At 44.6% G+C, this 22343-nt stretch overlaps 2 protein-coding genes across 5 annotated transcripts in view; one reads left to right on the top strand and one right to left on the bottom strand.

Annotated features, from left to right (window-relative positions):
* The window catches only part of CNOT6L (CCR4-NOT transcription complex subunit 6 like), a 31305-nt gene extending 30674 nt beyond the window's left edge, over positions 1-631 (bottom strand). For both annotated transcript variants that reach the window (XM_084519262.1, XM_084519263.1), the window contains exon 1: positions 469-631. In XM_084519262.1, coding sequence (XP_084375388.1) covers positions 469-540 — 72 coding nt within the window. In that variant the 5' untranslated portion in view covers positions 541-631. The remainder of the gene's footprint in view (positions 1-468) is intronic.
* A 111-nt stretch (positions 632-742) lies between these two features.
* Positions 743-21691, top strand: MRPL1 (mitochondrial ribosomal protein L1). Of its 3 annotated transcripts, XM_084519264.1 has the most exons (12): positions 743-1386; positions 1482-1587; positions 2628-2768; positions 3235-3495; positions 4573-4657; positions 5763-6006; positions 7769-7852; positions 9058-9129; positions 9360-9471; positions 10887-10987; positions 17723-17804; positions 20811-21691. In XM_084519264.1, exons 4-12 carry the CDS (start codon positions 3450-3452, stop codon positions 20972-20974), a joined length of 990 nt encoding a protein of 329 aa, XP_084375390.1. In that variant the 5' UTR covers positions 743-1386; positions 1482-1587; positions 2628-2768; positions 3235-3449; the 3' UTR covers positions 20975-21691. The 3 variants fall into 3 exon arrangements, with proteins under 3 accessions (XP_084375390.1, XP_084375392.1, XP_084375391.1); XM_084519266.1 differs by lacking the exon at positions 3235-3495 and having other exon boundaries at positions 745-1587; XM_084519265.1 differs by lacking the exons at positions 743-1386; positions 1482-1587; positions 2628-2768; positions 3235-3495 and adding an exon at positions 4347-4425.
* The last annotated feature ends 652 nt before the right edge of the window (positions 21692-22343 follow it).

The raw sequence follows: 22343 nt of genomic DNA, 5'->3' as shown, positions 1-22343 counted from the left end.
AGCTCGGTGTGGTTACGGGGAGAAGGGAGGAATGAAGGCGCTGGCCGTGTAGAGGCCACGCTCCTCCCCTGTCAGAGCTGGCCCTGCACACTCGGCTGCAGCTTCTAGGAATTCCTGGGCTTTTGTCGCAGGGCAGGCGTCACGCAAAGAAACGCACTTTGTGGGGGTTTTTTTTTGTTTGTTTGTTTTTTGTTACAGATCGTGCAGCACAACCATCCCGGAGGAGCGGCAGCGGCTAAAAATACCCGCCTTATCGTCCCTTTCCTTATCGCCCGCGGCCAGCAGCGCCCTGGAGCCGAGCTGTCTCCCCCTCAGCTTCGCCCCGTGCCCCCCGCCGCCCCCCTCACCCCGAGCCCGGGGCCGTGCCCCCGCTCCCCGCTCCCCGCTCCCCGCTGCCCGCGGCCGGGCGGGCGGCGCAGGCCCCGACATGGCGGCCCCGCTCCCCGGGCAGGCCCCGGCGGCGCTCACCTGCATCCGGCGCGGCTGGCGGCGGGGCGGAGGAGGAGGAGGAGGCGGCGGGGCGGCCGGCAGCAACGACATGCGGGCGGCGGCCCGCCGGGGACGGGGACCGGGACGGGAAGGGGACGGGAAGGGGACGGGGAGCCGGGGACGGTGGCGGCGGGGAGGAGCGGGCGGCGCGGAGGGCGGGGGGAGGAGGAGGAGGAGGAGGAGGAGGAGGAGGAGGAGGAGGAGGGAGCGGGCGGGGCTGGGGACTGAGGGGTGATCGGGGCGCCGGGGGCGGGACCCCGAAATGTGAAGGGACCCCGAAATAGTGACGGGATCCCAAAGTGGTGAAGGGACCCTCATTTAGTGACGGGACCCCGAAATGGTGACAGGACCCTGAAATGGTGAAGGGACCCTCAATAGTGAAGGGACCCCGAAATGGTGATGGGACCCTGAAATGGTGACAGGACCCTGAAGTGGTGCTGGACCCCAAAGTGGTGAAGGGACCCTCAAACAGTGATGGGACCCCGAAATGGTAACAGGACCCTGAAAGGGTGATGGGACCCCAAAATGGTGATGGGACCCCGAAATGGTGACAGGACCCTCACATGGTGACGGGACCTTCAACTGGTGAAGGGACCCCAAAATGGTGACAGGACCATCAAACAGTGACAGGACCCTGAAGTGGTGCTGGACCACAAAATGGTGAAGGGACCCTCAAATAGTGATGGGACCCCAAAGTGGTGCCCCAACCCAAAATGGTGCCACAACCCCAGCGAGGCCACCCCGCACTCATTAAGAGCCACCCAATGCAGTGAGGGTAAACAGCCCTCCACAGCTAATTGTTGCCATTCATTACAGTGAGGAGTGTTTTCCAGAGCCTACGTGAAGAGGGCACCCCACAAAGGCCTGCCGAGCTGAGGAAGTGAGGCAGATGTCAGGGTGAGCGGGCCCCTCACCGAGCGTGAGGCAGAAGCCGAGCACTGAGGGTGTAGGTGGTGCCTCAGCTCACATTCGTCACCTCTGTTTCTCCAAAGGAAGTGTCTGTCTGCTGCAAAACCTTTCGGGCGCCCACGCTGTGGCTGTACAGATGTGTACGTGTGGCTGTACATGTCTGAGGGCAGATGAAGCACGGGGATGCAGGTAAACGGCATGCCAACATTAGAGCACGTTTTCTGCAGTTGGGCACACCAATGTTGGAGGTTGCCTTCTTCTCAGGGCTGCTCCCAAGTTCAAAGAGGAAAAATAGGGGTGTTGCATGAGGACAGAGCATGGATTCAAAATAGAAAAAAAAAAAAAAAGAAGAAACCAGGGGTGGAGAGGGGTGTAGGTCTTCATGCGCTCATCTGTGGGATGAGGGGGAAAAACTGGCAACAAAAGGGACATAGAGCTGCCGGGAAGTACCTGTGAGGTACCTCGCAGTGAGCAGCTGAGGAGCTGTAGGGTAGGACAAGCAGTTCTTACTGAAACTCATTTCTTCTGCAGCTCTCTAGACTCGTGCCGGACTCGTTTATGCTCAGAGAACAAGAAGCGTGGAGGGAGCCTCCACGATTTTTCAAGGGGTTCTGTTAGCAAATGGAGTAAATGAGTAAGCGGGAGCAGGCACAGACATATAGAGCAGGGCAGAGAGAAAGGAGGGTGAAAGAAAAAAGCCTCTTCAAATAGAAGTTTAATGGCCTGCCTTTCTTAAGAGAAAAATCACATACAGCCTGTTAAAGGCTTTGGTACTGACTTCTTTGATGTTGGTGCCTTTAACTGTTTCGCTCATTACTTCTCTCCCCTGAAAAAATACAAGCGGAGCAGTGAAGGACTGTGCCCTCCCTTTTTCCCCTGCCTGGGTTAATCATTCTGTTAGTTTCCCAGCTCCCGTTACAGGCCAGGGCCTCGCCACCCTCACCTCAGGTACTGTTTCCCTCCCTTCTCAAAAGGGAGCGTAACTGAGAAACCAGGTTCTGCCAGTGGCCTGCCCGGGGTCACCGCTGGCAGGATCAGCATCTCCTGGGGGCTCCCCCACCACTTGTACAGCAAACCGCAGGCTCCCCAAGGCCCTGCTTCCTTTGCAGAATAAATTTGTTATGTCTGGGTTCCTCACCGCGCTGTGCACAGGAGGTTTTCAGAGTATCTGTACAGGTGATACGGAAGAATCATTAACAAGTTAACCGTGAGCCTGTGTTTCACCACAGAGCCAAACCCCACGATCTGCAGCAGTGACCTTCTGTTGAACAAATGGGAAGCTCATGAGGGGATTCAGAAGTCGTGGAGGAACAGGGTGAAGGATGCGGGTTGTTACCCGATCACACGTGCATAGTAAGCAGGCTCGCATGGTAAGTCTTGTATTACGTTTGCCACCACTATAAGGATACGTAGGTGCCTATTGCCCATCCAAAAAGAAACCCCATTGCCCAAACCTGATCTGCCTCCGTGCTTGGATTTTATACTTTTTCACTTGTCATTAAGACTTTTTAACTGAGGAGGTTTTCTTCCTCCTGTCACCCTTGTATCTTCCCATCTTCCTGGGTCCTTTCCTGGGATACAGAGTGAACAGTTACACTGGAGAAACCTGTATCAGGTTTGCTATGCCATGTTTTGCATATGCACATAACATCAGCTACTCTGATTTAAAAATAACAATTCTAGTTCGAGAGGCTCCCTGCCGTATTTGGGAATGCACGAGGAGATGTAAACATCAAACAGCTGCCTGCAAAACAACTGCCAGGCCTTCAGCAGGGTCACTACCCATTCCCCGTGGTCCCTGTAGAGACTAAAGCTGTGTTTCTTTCTTCACCAAAGGGGCACGGTGATCTGGGCTGAGACCCCTTCCCGCTCTGACATCCAGCGAGTGTGGCAGCCTCGCAGTCAGAAGTGAGGGAGCACAAAGGCACTTAAACAGCAAGAGAATATGGCAGACTGGGTCAGACCCACATCAGAGTCTATTAAAGTCAGAAAGAAGCTTACAGGGAAAAATTGGACTCGTGCTACTGGAGAACACACTGTTCAGAAGAGAAATGTCCGGTGTCAATGTTTCACAAACACTTCAGAGCAAACCAATAGGTGAAATAGATAAACCTCTCTTCCGAGTTCTAAGAAAAAAAAAAAAAAAAAAAAAAAAAGAATTTGGAGAATATTCTTGGTCCCAGGTTCGTCAGGGAGGGAATGAAACTGCAGAAGTTAGCGTATTTATAGCCAAGAGCATGTCAGTGTGAAATAAGTGGGCCCCTTTAGTGAGCAGGAGACTGGAATACAGCTCATGGTGTGTACTGGAGCAGCTCAGCATCCAGTTTACCTGCTCCACAGGTGGGTTTGTAGGCAGCCAACGTCTGGGGCAGGCACAGCTTTGTTAGGGACTTGCAGCGCATCATTTTGGAGCAGAGCAGCCGATGATAACCCACAGGGGAGCTTCTTCCACACGGAGACGTCCCCGTGTGTGGGCACTGAGGCAGGGGAAGCGGGAGGAGACCGGGGAGCAGCCGCGGCAGGCTGGCAGCGGCACACGCGGTGCATTTCTCCCGCAACTCCTTCTGCCTCGTTTCTGTTTTATTATGTTTATGGTGAGCTCTGTGTGGCACGTTTCAGGTTTTGGCTGCTCTCAGCTTAAACCACGATAGTTTAAACCTTTTACCCTGGCCGCCGTGGACTGCTGCGGGCTGTGGAAAAGCGATGCGGGGCCTGACAGGACTTGGGCATGGCGGCGGTGCCTCACGCTCCCCTTCATACCGCCCTCCCTTCACACACTTCACACCACCCAGCCCCCTGCAAGCACCGAGGGGCGTTTTTTGCTGCTCTGCCTTTAGACCAAGCGGGAACAGCGCCGTTTTCCCCGGCTTTAAGGAAGAGAGCGAACCGGGGGGGGAACCTTTGAGCAGGGGGAACGCCGGGCGCCGGCAGCGGCGCGGGGGGGACGGCGGGGCGGGGGCGCCGCCAAGGGCTCGGCGGGGCGGGCGCGCAAGATGGCGGCCGCCGGCGGCCGCTGCGTGTGGAGAGGTGAAGGGGGGGGGGGGGCGGCTCCCGGGGCTCGTGTGTGTGCAGCCGGCCGCTGTGCTCCTCGCCCTCACCCCGATGGGGATGAAGGGAGCCTGAGGAAGCGGTCTGGCGGCCGGCTGAGGCGCTGTTTGTGTTTTTTCCCCTCAGTTCTGGCTCCGCACTGCCGATGGGCTTTGGCCGCCGCCTCGCCTCGCCCCCCGCAGCCCGCCTGCTGCTACGCCGCGGCCGCCAAGTGAGTGCCTGAGGTGTTGGCCTCGCCCCCAGCTGCTCTCAGGGGCTTAAACAGCGGGGGGGTCCCAGGGAAGCAGCGCGGGGAGGGGAGGTCGAGGCTGGGCCCGCAGGGAGGGTTTTTGGTGGTGGTTCAGGTGAGGAGTGCAGCGGTTGTGGGGGGAAACGCGGTGGGGTTTGGTGGGCGGTCGGGAAAAGGATGGATGGGTGACAGCTGGAGGAGTCGTGTCGGCGTGGAAGCTGCTGAGCTTATGGAATTGGGTTCAGACCGTTCCTCTTCTTGCCTCACGTTATCATAAAATCACAGAAGCACAGAGTATCGTGAGCTGGCAGGGATGCGCAGTGATCATAGAGCCCAAATGCTGGCTCCGCAGAGGACCACCCAAAAATCAGACCAGATGGCTGAGAGCATTGTCCAAACGCTTCTCGAACTCCGGCAGGCTCAGTGCCTTGACCACTGCCCTGGGCAGCCTGTCCCAGTGCCTGGCCCCCCTCTGGGTGCAGACCCTTTCCCTAACCCCCAGCCTGACCCTCCCCTGTCCCAGCTCCATGCCGTCCCCTTGGGTCCTGTCACTGTCCCCAGAGAGCAGAGCTCAGCGCCTGCCCCTCGTGTGGAACCCAAGCTGAACAAACCAAGTGACCTCAGCTAGACACCTACATTGCTTTGATGTTTCTTAAAATTTGATACCGCTGCGTAAGTGGGAGAAGAAAAATGGGTTCTGTGCACAGAAGAGCGGAGCATGCTGTACAACAGGAGCGTTGGCATATAGTTAACTTTTTCAATTTTAACCTTCATTTTAATAGAGGAATGGAGTATCCTTTTCTACCTCTATTTTTTCCGCTCGTTTTGAAAGCCTTTCAAAATAGCAGAGTTAAAGACTGGGGCTTGTGTTTGTTAACTCCACTGGAAGCTTGATTTGTCTTCGCCATTTGAGACAAGTGATTGGAGTGAATTTAAGGACCTTACTTGCTCTTGGGTGTAGAGCATACCTTAGTAACTACTCGTTAATTAACTGACATATGACAGCGTTTACTTCTTTTTCTTGAAGCAAGTGCCAGACTCTTCTGCTGATGATCTAACAATGGTGTTTGTTTTCTTCTTGTCTCAGAAATGCAAAAAAAGGTTCACAAAAGGCCAAGCAGGAAGAAGCAAAAAAGAAAAAAGGAATTATCAGGCGGCCTCTGATGAGCAAGCCAGTGGATGACGTATACCTGACGTGGCTTTACAAGCGGCCATCCTATAATGTAGAAGAGGCTGTTGGTATGCTAAAGAAATTTCAGGAACTAGACTTCACGCACCCCAAACAGTATGTGTATATTAATGTGTTTCTAGATACGGTGCTGCAGAAGAAGGTAAGTTTGAAGAGGATAAGGAGGTGTTTTGATTTTTTTTTTTCAACGTGGGAAGGCTGTGTTTTAAATGTAGAGTAGATGGTTCTGTTGGCCTTCTCAGCTGCTTCTTCCAACTGCTCTGTTTACTGTCAGAGTACAGTCTGCTTTTGCAGGTGGCTTTATGCCTTTATTGCGTGTGTGCTTATTAAGTATGGCTCAAATTCTTGGGGTCAAGGTAGCCACCTTCAAGAATTTCAAAGATGGGCTATTACGTGGCTGAAAATCAGGTCCAGGCAGAACAGATCAAACTGAACTTCACATTTGTTTAGGCTTTCCAACTGAAGGTGTGTTACCAAAATCATGCTTGTATTTTGTTCTGGATTCGTTGTTATAGGGAGAAGTGTAGATTAGCTTCTTCCCATCTCTGTCCCCTGCCGTGTTTTTATTTTTGTTTTTCAGTTGTGCACCTTAAAAGTAGGGTATTGTTTGTTTATGGTGTTTTTTGTGGGTACTGTTGGAGTGAAGGCACTTATGCATACACAGCTCTTCTTTACCAAGAGGCAGTGAAAGGGAAGCCTTTTGTTGTTACTGTTTTGAAGAACCTTATTTCATCGTTTATTTCCGTGGGATCTTTGGGGTTCACGCATGAGCCCTATTACATTGCTGCATGTCAAAGAGCTGCCAGTATCCTCAGCAATTAATGGGAGGTAGTTTCACTTCCCTTGACCACAGTTGGTACCAGTTTCTAGTCAGTATAACAGACTGGACTTGAATCCAGAGCAGAAGGACTTGCTCTGTTACCTTGATGAAGCACAAGAGAGCCAGGATTCCTGTTAGGCTGCTGAGACCGTCATTTCTGGAGGAGTTTCTTGCAGCTATTTGTTTTTTTTCTGGCTTGGATTAATGACAAGTTCATGTTAAGTGGAAATGTCAATGTGAGCACTTTTCATGACACTGGAAGTGGATGGTGTCCTTGCAGGTCTTCAGAGGACGCTGATTAAGAAATGAGAAAAAAGTATGAACAAATTTTTCCTAGGTGACATTTCTCGCGCTCTCAGCTTCAGAGGAGGTTGTTAGGAGTCTGGCCTGAGTGTTGTCTTGGTGGAGTTTTTTAGCTCTTATTGCCAGTCTTCCCTTTTGTCAGTTCAAAGGCACCTAGCCCAGTTTGGATTTTCCCTGAAACTTTCTCCTTCCCTCAGAGCTAGAAAAACAGTTTGGTCTCTTTAAAGTTTATTTCTTTGTGCATGTAACTAAATATCCCTCTGGTATACCAGGGTCACTTAGAGCCAGGTAAGTTTATGCTTACACAGACCTCTTGTTCCTGCTTCCAGTAGCATTGAGGCATTCTTAAGCCTTGGTGAGAGACACGTTTCTTGCTGATGCTATGCACTGGCCACTACCTCCTCAGAAACTTAATTTAAATGAGCTGTGACTGCAGAACCCCGCTGTGCTACTGACAGCACCTGAGCACGGCAGCGGTTCCACGTGTGGGAGTCGCTGACCCCAGCCCCTTTCTCTTGGGCGAGTATCAGCGTACAGAAATCACGTATTTTTATGTTGGTGAAGTGTAGATTCTGCTACTCCAAACCAGGCCTACAAAGGCAGTCAGAATCTGTGCATTGTGCTGGTTTGTTGTGATTATTATGTGCAAATATATTGTGGGTAAAAATGTTTAGTCAGAGATGCTTGCATCCGTGCATTTGCATGGATGCAAAATTATTTAGTATAACTTGCGCTGAAGGCATGATTTCTTTTTTGTTTCAATCTTTTCCTTTATTTTTAGAAAAAAGTAGATCCATTTGCAAGCACTGTTCTTCTTCCGTATCGCTTCACAGATGAAGTGAATAAGGTCCTGGTTTTCACAGAGGTGGGTAAGCACGAGTTACTTGGTTATGTGTGTTACGAGCCTAGCGTGCTCTTGCATGGGACCTAGTTGTGTTGTATGCATTGTACCTTGTGTTGGGAAGGCTTTCTAAATGCTTTGCAGGATTCTCAAGCCTGTTGAGGATTCATCTTCAGCAGTGCCTTAATGTGTTAACAAGCACCTCGAGTTTCCTTCATGTTGATTTGTCTACATTTATGTAATTAATTGTAGCAATGCACTCAGGGAGTGAACATCTGCATAGGTGTGACTGAGGGAGAGAAATGATTAAAGTCTGTTTGCAGAGTAAAAATTGGATTATCCTGTAATAAAGGTGGACAGTTTGGTTTAGCAGTCATGCCTAACCTTGCTGTCTGAAGCCTTAGTAGGCAGTGCACATTGTGAGTTACTCACAGTGGCTTATGCTGTAATGGCTTGCCATTGAGTAGTGGTGGTGTTCAGTAACTTCTCTAATACAAAACACAGACAACCAATCTAAATAATGCAGCAACCCTACCCCACCTCACCCCCAAACCTTTCATCTGCCATGCTAGGAGATCACTGACGTGAAATGGTGTGGAGAGCCTCTGTAGCATCTGTGTGAGGCTAGTTCAGCCTCTTTGCTGCTGTCCTTTGCCTGTTAATCTTTCGAACAAAATAACCTCTATGAAATGACTCTAGAGAAGTGCCCTGGCTTTAGTTGATGAACCTTTGAAAACAAGAAAAACAAAGTTAACTTCTAAATGCTATTTGAAGCAAAAGTTTACTAGCACTTGCAGAAGTAAATAGCCGTGTTTTATGGTGGTTTTAAGAAGCATGCTTCATGCTTTTCTTTTAGCTTTGAGTAACAGCACATGTTGACTCCACCTAGTGGATGGTTGGTTGAAGCTTCCATAGGCTGACAATCAGAGAGGAAGGGCTTGTAACAGAGCAGTTCCCCAAAGGGATGATTTTTTCTTTTCTTTTTTTTCTCCAGAAACAAATTGAACGCTTGAATATTGCTTTCTATTAAGACTGGAAGTGAACAATACTAAATTGCCAGTGTCAGATATATTTTTTTCATCTTTGGTTTGTCTTAAATCATTCTTCGTTTCTTAAGTAGTATATAGTCTGTTCTTACATCGCGTTGTCAAGATAAAGAACCTATCCAGTGCTGTTGGTATAGACTAATTGGTAGTAGGCATGCTAACAAATTCTTTTTCTCTCAACAGAATGAGCAAGAAGCTGAAATAGCTCGAGAGAATGGAGCTGCTGTTGTAGGAGGAGTTGAATTAATCAAATGGGTATTTATTTATTTTTTAAGAATTATCTAAATTAAACATTGTAGCTTGTAACAGCGACCAAGTGGGGAGGGAACAAGGAACTTCATGTCCAGCAAGCTCTAGCTTGAGGTTAGCAGCCAATATAAAGAGTAAGATACTGGCTTCTGTGCTCTGACATTTTTGTACATAGAAGTTGTGTACTTGGTTAATTTATTGTGTTCCTAAATATATTTTACTTTGTTTTATTTCAGATTTTGGAAGATGAAATCCAAGTGGACTCCTATGTAGCTGTTCCTGCAATAATGCCTAAACTAATACCATTAAGAAACAAGCTAAGACGAAAATACCCCAGCACAAAAAGAAGTAAGAAGCATTTTTATTTTTTTAATAGATCTAAGTACTGGAACAAGATTAACTCTTGAGGTGATTTTTTTTTTTTTTATGAGGACATATAATTACACTGAGTATTTGACTGCATATGACTGAGCCACTCCTTTTGTCATATGTGAAAGTTGTTTTAGGAACCTAGTACTGTGCCTTTCCCCTACAACAAAAATGTTGGGATTACAGTCAAGGTAAGTTTGTCAACTAGTTAATATCTAATCAACTGTAATTGTACTGCAAACTTTATGTAGTGAAGTTACGTAGGAAAATAGAAACAACTCTGGGGAAAAAAGATGTTCACTGATAGTCGCACTGTCTGACTGTTGTGCAGTTGTTTGGATCCCAGCCACGTGACTGCTCTATGTACTCGTCTGTGCTTCTTAATAACAATATTTATGCTTCTTGTTAGTATAACCTGTTAACTTCTCTGTGTGGTCGCTCCCTTTTCATTATGCTCAAGGAACTTCCTATTCAGATCAGGTTCTCACGGCATCAAATGTCTCTGAATATTTTGTCTGCCTTGCTGACTTGATTTATTTTTGCTGTATTTTGGGGGTCTTTCTAACACAGGAAAAAAGTTATTCACGTGAGCTGTGTCAGTTGCATGAAACGTGAAATCTTGAACCAAATTCCCTTTCCCTGCTGCCCTAACAATGTTTTTACAGGCTGCAGGCAGTGTTTTTAGCCTCCTAAATGTTTGAGGCAAACATACAAACCTGTCCAAAGCGTTGCAACAGGATACTCCAGATGTTCTGGGGACAAACAAAAGCTATATTATGCCATTACAGACTTGCTTGGTTTGTAGGTTACTGGTGGCTGCTTTCTCTTGGAGCCACTGAAAGGCACGTGGGAGAAATAATACTTGTAGTTGAAGCAACTGAGTGGTGCTGTAAATCTGTCAAATGAGCTGCAGCTGAGATAACAAAACAGCTGTCTTGACTTGTTCAATGGCTGGACTGGGCCAGGATGTTTCAGGTAGTGTGTAATTTTGGTATTGCACAGTTGCGGAGTGTTTGTTTTCAAGGTAGACGCTTGGGGCTTATTCTAAATTTAACTCAGTAGGTTCTATTCTTCCAAACTAATTATATTAGGAATTAGGTAATAATAACTGCTTATGTACACTCTTCACAGGTTCTTTATTTGGAGTGAAATCTTCCTTATTTTTATTTTTATTTTTTTTATTTTTTTACTCTATCACCTATTAATGTCTGCTGATTAATGAGGAAGGAAGGAATATGGAGAGAGATTTTCATAGGAGATGTGTGAGGATGCAGTTCATGAAACTACATTTTTGTTTGGAGTTTAACTGCTTTAGCTGAAACATTGAATTTTCCCTTTTCTAGTAATATATTATGCCCTGCTCATAAACATTAATCGGATTTTTTTTTACTTAGATTCCCTGGGCCACGATATCCCCAAAATGCTGCAACTCTTTAGAGAAGGTCTAGAGTACACGGTAGAAGACGAGCGCGTAATCAAGACAAGAATAGCAAGAGTAAGTATGGAGAGTTCTTAAGTGTTCTCTACTGAGCAGAGTTGAAATTAGTATTAAAACAGGTAAGAAAGGTTTTTGACCTGTGCATTTTCAAGATTTTAAGTGTTGTTTCACTGACTAAAAAGAACTTTACTCTTTCTTGCGCAACGTGCTCATCTGATGTGAGCCTTGTGTGTCACTGAAGAATGGTGATGGAAGCTGGTTCCACTGAGAGCAAGACATGTCTAAAGCTGAGAAGTTAAGGATGCCAAGAGTGGGATCTCTGGATCAAGCTGTATTCACGTGAACCTAATAATTGAAGGCTGGTTTAATTTAGGGAATTTTTAGTCATGGTTTGATTTTAAGAACTTTTAGTTCTGGTTCAGGGGAGGAAACAAATCAACTGTTTGCATCACACCTGAAATATAAAATTAATCTGAGCTTTGACTACTGTCATAAGAAACTGGATTTTTGAAGGGAGGTATCTTATTTCTTGTTATAGGCTCTTGAGCTTTTTTCCTTTTTTTTTTTTTTTTTTTTTTTCCCTCTTCCAAATTGTTTTACTTCCATTCTGTTTTGTCTATTTGTAATCCTACCCTTTTTTAACTTTAACTGATACTGGTACAGAAAGGAAGTTCACAAGACTTCTGTTCTCTGCAGTTCTGTCTGGTGATATTAGATAAGCAAGTTTGTTGATTTTTGCTAGCTCCTGTGAGTTGTGCATATGAATTTAAAGGACTTGTTCTTCTGTACAATATCTCAAAACTGAGATATTTGGGACTATTCACCTAACATATGTTATGTATTAGATTCTCATAGAGGCAGGAGGTATCTTTAGCTGTCTCTAAGTCTGATGTGACTATATAAAACACTTCAAATCCATAGATAAAATGGAGAAAGAAAAAAAAAAAAAAAAGAAAATATTTTCAAGTGTTTTGTGTGTGTTCTATAGCTTTATTTTTTTGCTTTGGACTACTTTAATTTTAATCCTCTTGATCAGCCTTTAAAATACCTGCAAATTAAATATCTTTTAAAGTTTTTTTCACACTTAATCTAAAAAAAATTTTTTTTTAATAACAACACTCAAAGCTTGGATAGTTTGACAGCATTCCATGCAATTGCAGTTGGTTGTGCTTGGTATAGCTCTTTACTGCTGTGGTTAGAGTTTTTGAGACTTAAACCACGTCCTGTTACTGCCATGAGCTGCTGCTGTTACAGGGCACCTTAGGTTCTTTGTCTGGGCGGCTCAGGCTCTGCATTTCCATAAGCACTTCTGAAGCTATGGTGCAGCCAGAGATGTCATCTTTTTTTAATTATAATTAGTAAATAGCAGGTTCTTGTGAATGAGCTCTTAATCTTGGATCGGAAATAGCGTGCTGGGGGTTTGCTTGTGTGCAGTTGAGCTGTGGTAAGGTAACATCAGCTCTGTGGCAGAGGTGACTCCACCGCAGTGGACGTGACGTGTTCGGGGAGTTGGACGCCGGAGGATGACTGTGGTTACGGCTCGTGTAAAAGGTCTCCACCCTCAAAAGCTGCTCTCCTGCGCCTGACCTAGTTGTGCTGCTGGTTGTGCAGCGCCGCCGGGAGGAAATCTGGCACGGGCAAGGCTCTGGGAGGCGGTGGAAGCCTGGAGTGGTTATGCGTGTCTGCTCACCACTAAATCAAGAGCTCTTTAAATTTAAACCTTGTCAGTGAGAAAATAATCATTTGTGAATTACACAGAAGCGTAAAGATCTATTGCTGTGTTCCAGGCAGTGGCGTGGATGTTTCTGGGACTCTGCCAAGCCGGTGTTTCTCAGAGAGCTTTTCTCTTTAGTGCTGCTTGCTGTCTCATGTTGCCTGTTAGCTCAGTCATGGCCCATAGCTTGAAGTAATGCCGCCCTCCCACATAAGTCAGCAGCCTCAGTGGTGTTTTCTTATGTAGTGAGTAATTGAGATGTCTTTGAAAAGCCCGGGAGTTGGCAATAGTTAAGTCTAATTAGTAGATCTGAAGTTGTGAAACCAAGAATGTCAAGTCTGCTTTTAAGGCACAGAGCCTAGAGCAGGAGAGAGACAACTGAGACACTTGGGATGTCTACTTCAGAACCATGCTATCTGAAGAGGGCAGCTTGAAGTCATTTCTGTTGAGGGTTTGACATAGCTTTTGAATTGGGATAGGCTGCTGTTGACTGCTATGAAGTATTCTTTCTCCCACGTTGGAGGTGTTGTCTTTAGAAAATGTAAAGGTGACACCAGGAAGGAGTTCTTGGTTTGTTTTTGTGTATGTGCAGGGAGCTGCCTGGGAATTGGCTCTCTTGTGAAATGCAGGAAGGTTATTTTGAGTTGGGACTTAAGAGTTTGTTTGGAAGGGTATACATTTTGGGAAGGGACATGCACAGGAGCACCATTTCCTTTAGAGGGCTAGAAGTGTGGAGAGAGGTGTACCTAACCAGAGGCCTCTCAAACTTGGGGAGTGGAAAACATGAGTTAAGGCTGGAAATGGCAATTTGTACTGGCAGTAGCACCTACCTCCCTTGTCTGTCAGTGTCAGGAAGGCCAGAAGTGTCCTTGCAGGCTGTGAGGGACATGGGGCCTTACAATAATACGTAGCTCAGCAAGAGCTGAAGGTCTTGTGGAGCTCTTGATGGTATGTGCTGCACCGAAGTAATGTCTTCCTAGTAATCCTGTATGGCAAAAGGCTTGAATTTGGAACAAAACAGGGACTGAGGATGGCAAAAAACATAGCGAAGTAAACTCGAACTGGAAACAGCACTTTACAACAGCGAGGACCAAGGGCACAGCCTCAGTAAGGGGTATTCTGTGCCTGCATTTGTCTTTCCTGTACACTGCTAGTATCTCAGAAGTGCAGCCAGCTTCAGTGCCAGGATGAGAAAAGGATATCTGCAGGGTCCCCAGGCTCTTACAGAGAAATGTTTTTTTTTTTTTTTTTTTTCTTGGGAAGGTTCATAACTGAGCTGAAGCCAGTGAAAGCAAGGCAACACAAAATGGGTCAGTGCTCTTTAACTGATACTGTCTGTCCTCCAAATGTTTTCTCCAATTCTGTGGAAATGTTCATCTGCCACATTTGTCAGCACTTAGCTCTTGCTTTGGGGGCTTTTTTTTTTGTTCCTGAAAGCAGAGATGTTCCAGTTCCCGCCTTTGCTGTCATGAGAGGCATTTGACTTCCCTGAATTATGGCAAAATGGAGTCGTTTTATTATGCTGGTGCAGTGCAAAGTAAAAATTGTTAGGAGTTGCTCTAAACCTGCTCGAAAGAGATTTAGTTCACATTTTATATAGAGGCATCTGAGGACAAGTTCTTGGAGTTCAGCCGAGTCAAGTGTTTCTCTTGAAATTAAGAGGATATCTGGTTTTACTTGAATAATGCAGAGACATGCAGAGGTTACATATTGTTACGGGATGCTGGTTACAGTACTGTTGTTAATTGCTTGGCAGCTTACTGTGCTCCAGAAATGCCTCACTATTGCTATAAGCTAAAAGGTAAAACAGGGCTCTGTTCCTCTCTTACTAGCACCAGGAGACGAAATGTACTTGCTCAGAAAACAGAGCTGTGAACTCATGTCTCTTCATGAACTTGTTTCACATTTGACTGAAATAAAAAAATAAAGTATCGTTGGTAGTTGGAACTCCAGATCCTGCAGTTGATGGAGCTAAACCGTGAAGTGCTGGGGGTCGGTGGGTTTATGGTTCCGTTAGATTGTCTTATAAGATCTGTAGTAGGGGACTTGGAGTAGATTTCCCCCATGTCAGATGCCACGACTGTAAGGCCAGTTTAAGTGCCTTGAGAACTGATTTAGCTTGCTGGCGGAATGGCTGCTGGGCAGCCCAGGTCTCTGGCATGCTGTGAGATAAAGCCATAAAAATTCCAGTTCCCTTTTGAAACGGCTAGTTTTTAATGACTGTATTGCCCCATAAGTCTTCAGAAAAGCTGGAACCTGAGTTCTGAGTTCTGAATTTCTGGCTGATTGCAGCCTTCACTGTGGGAGCCCAAGTCCTCGTGACTGCAGGTGGGAAGCCCTCAGCTGGAGCCCAAAGCTAGTATTTTGAGAGCGGGACATCTTCTAGTTTCTTCAATTGCAGATGTATCCACCAAACAGCCGAGCGGCTCTTCTGTGTGTTCAGTTGCAGCCTTCTAAAGATCCTCTAGAAGATTGGAAGATTTGGGACTTCATGAATGGAGCTTTAAACATCATCTCTTTTGGTTAAACTTGTATGGTGCTGGATATTTATAACTAACTTCCGCCTAGGCAGCAGAGGTAGGGAGAGGCCCTGTTGCAGAAACTTGTTTCTTCCCCCAGAAAAAGAACAAATAACTTCCCTGTACCTCCTTACAGCACCTTGTGCTGCTCTAGAGATAAGCGACCTCAACTATAAAGTTAGGTAATGCTTCAGTTCTGTGCTCTGGTTTTAGCACATACTGTCATCTTTTCAAGCTCCATTGTGGTTAGGTTGTATTTATACCAAGTGGACTAGAAATAGATTTACAGTTGCTCCCTCTGTAGGCATTGTTATTCATCAGGGTGGCTCAGGACTTAGATGCTGAGGTCCCACTGGAATTGATCTGAGCAGAGCAGTGTGCGCAGCTCTGGAGATCTGATCCAGAGCATTCTGTCAGTCTGGGGAAGGCTAGAATTAACCTAAATATCTAAGTGCTGATACACAGTGACTGTGTGCACACCAGGAGTTACTGTGGGATACTTTGGTGATGTGGAAGCTATTTTGAAATACTTAAAACCCTTTGGGCATTACCTGTCTTCATTATGGAGCCATCTGCATCTCAAGAAAATTGTGGTACACAATCTCTTGGGATGTGTCACGTTGCGTGATGGAATGTAACTCACTTTGCCCTATTTTCCTGTGGGGAATAAAAAAAAAAAACAGGGGATATTAACTGATGTCTTCATATGTTGACATGTTTGTCTTCTCTCATAATGTGTTACAGTTCTTAGAAGAAATTGTAACTTACTGTTTAGAGCAGCTTGCTGCTTCTGTATGTTTTGTGTTCTTGCAGGCTTGGTGACAGATGATGAATATTAAGTAGCTCAGTCAAGTTGCAGAATTGGAGCCTTGCTTGAGGCTTGAACCTAGTGCAAGATTTGGAAGCAAACACTGTTCAAACCTTTATATATAGATTCTAATTAGTTACTGTAATTGTTGAAGTTGTTGCAAGTGTTCCTTTATTTTGAATTCTGTACAGCATGGTGAGCCTGTCAGTGAAGTGAACTGCTCAGCATTAGCAAACAAATTTTTACAGCTGTTAATGTATGAAAGATGAAGCACTTCACAGTCAGCCTAACCGTAATAAAGATGAATGCTTACTGGCCTGTGTAACAGAAGAATGGCATTCGGATCAGAAGTCTGCCAGAGGAGCATGAAAAGAAATTAATGGACCAAATCTGGGAGGAGACTAGTAAAGTATAACAAGATTTCTATTGTAATGCATACCATTATGGGTAAGGGAAATGTTAAAACCTGCTTGTGCTACATAGAGAGGGAGTGGAGAAGACGGGACCCAGTGATGTCTGTACGCTCACAAAGCTAATTCTGTTAAAAAAAAAAAAAAAAAAAAAAAAAAGATAAGCTCATTTTTCTTAATTCCACTCCTGAAACTTCTAGAAAAAGACTTCATAAAGATGTCTGGATGATACGGGTGAGACCAGGGAGATTAAATAAGGCATAGCAGGGCGTTAACGCTAGCAGAACATTAACTCTGAGAAATGTGCACTAAGCTCTCCAGGAGCTGAGAGAAGTCAGCCCTGGAGTTGACCTGAGGGTGTTCAGGTTTGTGCATCTCTTCCTCGTGAGTTGCTCATTGTTTGAGAGACTCCAGGTGAGATGAGTCGCAGTTGTGGTTTAAGGTGATTAATAGACGAGGAAAGATGGAGATACTAATTTTTTGGCAGCAGTGTTGGTTTACTCCCAAGTATTTGTGATCTGTTCAGCGAGGACTGCTTATGTGCCTGAAGTGGTGTGTAAGGACTTTGTTATGTGAGCACGTCGGGCAGAACCAGGAGCCACCAGTCTATGGTGGATGCCCCATCCAGCCTGGCCTTGAACCTCCAGGGATGGGGTAGCCACAGCTTCTCTGGGCAACCTGTTCAGTGCCTCACAACCCTCTGAGTGAAGAAATTCCTCCTAACGTCTAATCTAAATCTCCTTCATTCAATTTAACACCATTCCCACTTGTCCTGTTACTGTCTGCCTGAGCAAAAAGTCCTTCTCCATCTCTTTTTTTTTTTTTCTTTTTTTAAGTCCCCTTTAAGTATTGAAAAGCTGCAGTGAGGTTACCCTGGAGCCTTCTCTTCTTCAGGCTGAATATCCCCAGCTCTCTCAGTCTTTGTAGGAGAGGTGCTCGAGCCTTCTGATCTTGTGGCCCTCCTGTAGACCTGTTCTAACAGATCCCTGAATCCTTCTTATGCTGGGGGCCCATATTTAATACTTAATTTCAGTACTATTTCACAAAAGCACTTGTATGTGGGTTGTTTTTAAAAACACCTTTGAAGCTACATATATATAGAGTCATGGGAATGGAATAATTGAATGTCATGAGTAGAGAGAAGGAAAATAACAATAAAAATACAACCTCGTATACTTCTGAGTCATTTTGGTAAGGCCGTTAATGGGATTTGTAACTCTTTTAACAGGGATACAGAGAAACAAGACATATTCAAATATATGTTCATATCCAGCACATACTGATTTATTAATCTAAGGCTTTAAGTATCACCGTGGCTAATTCTGTATTATCCTTTTTCAGCTGGATATGCCTTCTGAGCAGATAGTTGCCAATCTAAAAACAATTTTAGAGGATATCTGCAAATTCAAGCCATCAAGTTCTGGTAAGTAGCTGTTCTTCCAATCTATTAGTTGAAGCTCTAGAAACAAAATAAAGAAACGATTGTTAAGCAAGGTGTCATTAAATGACCTCGTTGCTTTGTCTACTTGGGACGGGAGGAGGGAGCTGTTAGGCTACTCAGTGAATTAAGGCTTGACAGCTTGACAGCCCATAAGGGCATGAATAGTGTCTGCTCTTCTTGACGTGAACTCTCATTGCACTGCAGAAGTGTCTGTGTGAGGAAAGAAGTGAGATGATGTACAAAACTGAGTTGGCAGGTTGATGCTTAAATGGATTATAACAATACATTGGAATCCTTGTGAGACATGGGGGTCTTCAGCGTATGGGTGGATTGGTTTACCCCGCTTAAAGCTGAATGCAAAGAATCCAAACCAAGAATCCACCTGCAGTTACTTAAGACAACGCCAGTGCTTCATCTAGCTGACATCTAGTCTGATGCTAACTATCCGTTTGAATATATGCAACCATTTTTTTTCTGTTGCCAAGATGTTTTTTAAATTTCTGCTGTTCCTGGTGCAACGCTGTTAATCTTTTCTTTTCCTTCCCTAACTGAATGATCAGGTTACAAAGGAGCAAAAGCAGGAGTTCGGCATGCTGTTGCTGTGGGTTCTGCTCACTGTTCCTTTGTAAAGAATTTGACCAGCTAATACGCTAGCTGTTCTTTTTCATATTGAAGTAAATGTAAAACAGATGTCATCTGTATTACTGGAGTGGAAACAGTGATTTAAGAATATAATTCTGTGTTCTAGCCTTCTGTAATCTAACCAACCAATTTTTATATTAATATTGGTTTAATGTCTGCAAAAAGAATCAAATTGCGTCTCTTCTACTGATGCTCTGACTGTACGGACAGAACGGACTGTGAAAAGCAAACTAAACAAGCATTTGGAAGCATTTAATCCCAAATAAAAGTATAAGGGGTTAGTTGACTAGAAATAAAACTAAATAAAAGCAGAAAGTCAGGAGGTTTTTTTTTTTTTTTTTTAGTGATGAGGTTCATATGCAGACTGCACCAACTTGGTTAAGTTAGGGTCAGCCATTCTGGACTTAGTAACGTTTCTGTTCGTTTGGTGGTATCAAGCTTGATTACTGTGGTGTGTTCTTACTTGCTTGGTCAAAAATATTTGCCATTTGTAGGAAGCAAGTGTGGTCCTCAGCATATCTTTACAGGAAGGGAACCTAGGTAGGCTTGCTAACTGTCAGTTGTTTCATTCCAGATTTCTGTTCGTTTTAGGTTTTCCATGTGTAGTAGTGTATCTTCGTGCAACTATGCAGTTATCACTAAAAAGGCATTCCTCTGCAAGTCACTTGATCTAATGCAAGGCTAAAAATACCACCAGCCGTATGTTCTCAGAGTATAATGTAGTTCTAATTAATCCTCCCCAAAGAAATTGGGTTATTTCTGTTGTGCCTCTTGTCAAAAGACTCCTTCAGCATTTGTTGGTAGGATCCTGAAATAAGATTGTTTGGGCTATTTTGGTGCACTCTATTACGCGTGAATATTTGTGTGATCAACAAGTGCCTAGTTAATTTTTGTGAAGCTGCAAATAGGGGAAAGCCAATTGTAATGTGTTTTGGAGCCTACAGCAGCTTTTTTTTTATTTTATTTTTTTTGACATGGTTGTTCTGACCTGACCACTCAGGGGTGGAGTGGGAGGGTTGGAAATGAACTCAGTGCCCATGTGGTCATCTTTACTAGGATTAATATGTTAGAAAGAGGTCGTGATTATTGCATATATAAGGAACTGTGAACACCCAAGCTATGTAGGGATGGCATTGACATCATGAAGATGAAAGGATGATTGGAGTTGACCTAAGAGAATGTTGTTTGCTGTGTGTGGGAAGAGTGTGTTGTGTTAGTGTATTTATCATCGTTTATTTTATTTCAGTCTTTTGACTTATTATTTTTTTCAGCTTGAAATGTATTCTTCCTGCTCTATGGCATTGGTTTGCCTTTTTTTTCTTTCTACTAGGGGCTCTATTTTAGCTATCAGACATGTATCATCTCTAGTGCTTCCTAGTCACCTTCATCAGCTCTGTGTGTGTTACAAATAACCACAACATTTTAGCCTTTTCCTCCACCATCTGGGTTTTATTCAGTTTCTTTCCAAATCCAAAGGGGACTTGAAAACCACTGCCTACCTCAGCAGCCCCTTCCTCAAATGCATGCTGTCGTCTTTACCTTTGCAACCTGTGCAGCTTCAATCCAAAATGCAGGTGTGATTGACAGATAATCAGACTGCACTTCACAGAGCTTTCCTGCATTGCCCCCTCTGCTGCTCTGGAGGAAACATGTTTTGGACTTTCTGCCTTGAGCTCGCTATAATTTCCACTGCTTTGTAATACCCCAATAATTTCTTGGAGAGCACAGGATAGCAGAGCACCATTCTTATCCCATGCAGAAGCTATGGGTGCTACACGTTGTGGTAGATAAAAATGAATCTAGGTAGGGTTTTGTTTGTAGAATGGCATGCCTGCTACCTTTAAAAAGTAGGCTTTTCACTTATGCTTATGTGCTTCCCAAGTCACTCTTCAGAAAACTGGATCCTAGACTGGTGTGTTTGACTGCTGGAAGAAAAGCTGTTAGGTTGTCAGGAACTTCCCATCTGTAATTTGCCAGTCAGACTAGATTCCAAATTGACTTGATTTTTTTTTCTATACTTTAGAGGAGAGTGTGTATGTGTGTGTAGCTTGATTTGTATGTTCCAAGGCCCTGGAATAATAATTACCTCAACTGCTGGCGAGGTACTGAAGGAATAAGGTAGCCATCGTGTTACTACCTTTTTGTAGCACCAGCGTGTGAAGTACATTTTGAGCCCTGTCTGTCAGGGTGCATGTTAAACTGTCTGCACTGAAATGATTTGTCTACCTGTATCGGTCTGTTACCTGACACAATATACCTGACACGATCTAGATCAGTACTAAGATAAGTCAGCCTGGAGACAAAACTGTTGAAGTAACTGAATTGGTGGTGTCCTTTGTTTTGTAGGTCCCTTTGTGCGGAAGTTGGTTATTAGATCTTCAACCAGTGAAGGCTTGCTTTTGGACCTTGATGGACTTCTTCCAGAGGTAGAGAAAGCAGAAGAAAAAGAAGAAGAAACAATGGAAGAAGACGATGAAGAAAAACCTGTTCAAGAATCTGTTAGTACCTGATGCCTTTCCTTGTAGGTCTGATGATCAGGCTTGGAAAGCAAATGGTGGATTTCAAATCATATTCTGTGAAAAGGAAAAATAAATACACACGTTTCATTTTTAAATTCTGTGTTAACAGGAAACTATGTCACAAACAGGAGCCTGTTGTCAAAACTGAAGACGCTAAGTTTCTTCTTTTGGTAGCTGAAAGCTCCCTAACTTGTGTGTGTTTTTTTTTTTCTTTTTCTTCGCACATAATCGTTCTTAGTCTAATAAATGTAGTACTATAAGCTTGAGGTATTGCCATCCAATTAACATAGTTACAGCTGAAAGACCAACACATGTTACATCTATAATGCTGGGTTTTCTACTCTGTGGAAATTGCAAAATTGTTCAATGCTTTTGTCTGTTACACCCAAGCTCACGTAGAGAAGCTAACACAGTTATTTCTGGAAAGCTGCTGTATGACTTGCCAAGAGAAAAGCTAGATTTTAATTTACCATCCTGTTTTCTACAAAATCAGAGGTTGGGTTCGCTTTTGAGTTGGTGGAAGCCACGCCTGCATGATGCTTATGGTATCCCACTTCATTTTCATTTAATGTACATACATAGAGGTGTGATGTATGGATTTCTGTTCCACTTGGCACTCTGAAACTACTTCTGAATGCGGGATTGTCTTTGTGACAAACTGTAATAGTTGATTTTTTTTCTACAGAAAGAACGGGTTATCTTCTGCGAGAGGAGTGATTGTGCACCTTCTTTTTCTAATAACACTTCATCAATGCATAATTGATAGTATGCTCCTCAGCGAGCCCAATTAGTGGCTTGTTTGTACTACCCTGGAAAGAATTGATTGTAAACTAGTTTGAGATGAGACCTGAGTGAAGCTACAAAAATCTAAATATCCCTTTCTGTTTGGCAATGGAGGTTCCTTTTGATGGGCTTCCAAATAACCACAAGGGATAACTGGATGTGTTTTGAAGGGGGACAAAAGGCGGCTTCACAACAAGCAGCAGGAGGTCTTGCTTCCGTACAGGTGACTAAGAAGAAGGCTCCTGTGGTATGCTTTGTGTTGAGATTTTACCTCAAAATACTGGCTGATGCCTTAGGACAATTTCGTGTGTTACCAGCTGGGAATGAAGAACACGTACATAAGAGCAGCAGTGAGTAGCTAGGATATATAGGGCCGTGGTCCTGTGCTGGGTTAGTTATCTTGAGAGTGCACGGACCACTAGATTTGGCTTAGAAAATATTGATTTGCTCATTGGGCGGAGGCTCCCCAACTCCTCTGCCAGTGTACAGGGAGAAGAAGAAAAGGCTGTGGGGTCCCTTTTGGTTATGTATTAGCTTAGCTTGTTCCTTTGACTCTTGGTAGCTATGAATACCACTT

This window comes from Aythya ferina (genome assembly GCF_964211825.1).
Source record: "Aythya ferina genome assembly, chromosome: 4".
NCBI classification, from domain to species: Eukaryota; Metazoa; Chordata; class Aves; order Anseriformes; family Anatidae; genus Aythya; species Aythya ferina.
The sequence above is the reverse complement of the archived record's forward strand: the minus strand, read 5'-3'. Positions and strand labels throughout refer to the sequence as shown.

Bases quoted from the DNA above. Each gene is read 5' to 3' on its own strand.
- MRPL1 (XM_084519264.1), top strand. From the start codon at position 3,450: ATGTCCGGTGTCAATGTTTCACAAACACTTCAGAGCAAACCAATAG. The intron at 6,007-7,768 runs GTAAGTTTGAAG...CTTTATTTTTAG, and splicing joins ATACGGTGCTGCAGAAGAAG to AAAAAAGTAGATCCATTTGC. The intron at 9,472-10,886 runs GTAAGAAGCATT...TTTTTTACTTAG, and splicing joins ATACCCCAGCACAAAAAGAA to ATTCCCTGGGCCACGATATC.